Raw genomic sequence first — 2500 nt, forward strand, 5'->3', positions numbered from 1 at the left:
ATTGGTATTTGCTTTTTACTGGTGGTGGTTTTCCCCACCATATACTAGCTCCCTATTTGGGGGCGCCTGACATTTGGGGCAAGAAAAACTGATGTAATGCCATCGGCTGCCTGTTTTTATACCCTTGACGACTTGACGTCGTGGAAGAAGCGACAGCATCCGATGCAGAAATACTAAGTCTCTGGTATTCGGGCTGACTGAGAGCTACCTGCAGGCAGATAACCCAAGTGTGATGACTGCAACAGTGAATACACTCTTAAGATCTACATTTATGGTAAGTGTACACAATTGTACTTCACTTCTCTGTTGAGCTTTTCTGATATCTCTGGATTTGACGGATACTTATCTCCATGTTCCTGTTGAGCTTCTTCAGGAAATTTGGTCTTTCTACAGATTAGAGGATATTTACCAAATGTTTAGCCCTTGTCATAGCATTTTGCAGACTTCATGGCATACAGATTTTTCTTGTGTGGATGACCTCATTCAGGCTCCTTTTCAGCAGGCTGTTCTGCAGGACTTAGTGCTCACAATGCTCCTGCTTCACAGTGTAGGCTTCACTCTAAATCAGAAATTCGTTTCTAATGCCTTCCTCAGAATCAGGTTTTCTTGGATTGCAGAATTCATAGTCTTACCGTGAACAGCATTTCTTCCTTCTGTGAAGGTCATTTCTTTGACAACGTACTTTCAGTACCTTCTTCCTTTGGAAGAGAGTTCCTAAGAGCCCTAGAGTTCATGGCATCCACTATCCGTATGGCTGCATTTGGCACACTCCACATGAGAAAGTTCTAGTGGTATCTGAAGGCGTTTGGCTTCAACATTGCTATTCTGTGGGCTTCCAAGTTCTCCTCTTGCCTTGCGTAAGGATGTAATTTTTTTCACTGATCAAGCAAATTTCTCAGAATCCAGGTCTTCATTTTCTGGTTCCTCCCTCACTTAGGGGACTGGATGCATATGCTTCAGACCTAACCTTCGGGGTTTGTTCCAGCAGCATTAGAGTCCAGGTAGCTTGGTCTCCTTGGGAGGTGAATGGACCTATAAAATGTCAAGGAAATGAAGGCTTTGATTTTGGTTCTTCAGGCCCAGTATTACCTTTGGTCTCCATGCCCACCCAAAATTTACAGACACCACCACCACCATTATGTGGCACATAAACAAGGAAGGGGGGACAAAGTCTTGATACCTTTGCAGACTAGCCTTCGTAGCATTGGACTTTACCATTTGCCAGCATTTGATTCTTCAGGCAATCTAAATTCCCTCAGAAAAAATGTGGAAGATACTGAGCAGATCTAGGATAGATTCTCACAAGTGGATATTGCCTAGTAGTTTTCCTGGGTATTTTTCATCAATGGAGTACTCCTCAGGTGGATCTGTTTGCTTCCCCTCGGAACAAAAAACTCAAAAGTTTTATTCCAGAGTGCCAAGTCCTTTGATGCAAACTTAATGCCCTGTCACCCTCTTGGAGAGAAATGTTACCTTTTTGCATTTCCCCATCTTCCTCTGATGCCAGAAGTCCTTCACAAGATTATGTTGGACAGGTCCAAAATCTTGATGTTTTCTTTTTGGCTCAGACTGCATTGGTTTCCATGGACCTTCTCACATAGGACAAGGGTTCTGTCATTCACCCTCATCTTCCCAACCTACAATTGACACTTAGGGTGATAGGGTTTTGATTCCTGTTCAGCATCACTTTTCTGAGTATGTGCTTTGGGTTTTACAGGCGGCAAGAAAACCCACTACTAGAAAATCTTATGTAGCTAAGTGGAAGATCTTTTCTGTTTCGTGTCACAACAGTGAACAGGACCATCTTTTTGTGGGGATTCCTTCTGTTTCTTATCTGTGAAGTTGCTTATTTCTGGTCTGGCATACTCTTCTCTTAGGCTTTGTCTGCCAGCTCTGCCTGTCTGCTTCTGGATCCACAACATTCTACTTGATTTGAGGTCAAACAGTTTCTGAAAGGCATCCTTCATACTAGGCCCCAAGAAAACCCATTCATCCTCCTTGGGACCTCAGCTATGTTTTTGAAAAGCTGACCGAGCCACTTGTTACTGCCTCGTTGGGGGTGCTGACTTCAACAGAAAGCATCTCTGAACTTCAGGTTCTTATGGCCATTCCTTCTCTTTTAGGGGGACTGAGTTTCCTAGAAGTAATCCTGCTTTTTATGCCTAAGGTTGTTTATGATTTGTCTTTGAATCAACCATTCATATTCCTTCCTTTTTTTCTTTTTCTTCAAAGTAAAAGAAAGAAGTTTCCCCATTCTTTGGATTTGCATAAACACCTCGGGTACTACCTAGATAAGACTAATATATTAGAAAGTCTGAGCTGATTTTTCTTTCTTTTCAGGACAGTAACTTAAGTTTGGAAGTTTCCAAGCAAAAGCCAGTTCCTTTTATTTTTCATAGGAAAATGCTTCCACCTGTTCTATTCTGCTTTGGCAGTTGCCAGTAGTGGAGCTGTGAGTCTCTGTGCTAGATGCATTCTGGAATCTACTACTTAGTTTTCT

The 2500-nt window shown here is 42.4% G+C and overlaps 1 protein-coding gene across 1 annotated transcript in view; it reads left to right on the forward strand.

The window, feature by feature from the left end:
• SDHB (succinate dehydrogenase complex iron sulfur subunit B) overlaps positions 1-2500 on the forward strand; it is a 681600-nt gene that overhangs the window by 278756 nt on the left and 400344 nt on the right. The window contains exon 8 of the mRNA XM_044061824.1: positions 2341-2415. Coding sequence (XP_043917759.1) covers positions 2341-2415 — 75 coding nt within the window. The remainder of the gene's footprint in view (positions 1-2340; positions 2416-2500) is intronic.

This window comes from Protopterus annectens, chromosome 2.part0 (genome assembly GCF_019279795.1).
Source record: "Protopterus annectens isolate FY-2018-M chromosome 2.part0, PAN1.0, whole genome shotgun sequence".
Classification (NCBI taxonomy): Eukaryota; Metazoa; Chordata; order Ceratodontiformes; family Protopteridae; genus Protopterus; species Protopterus annectens.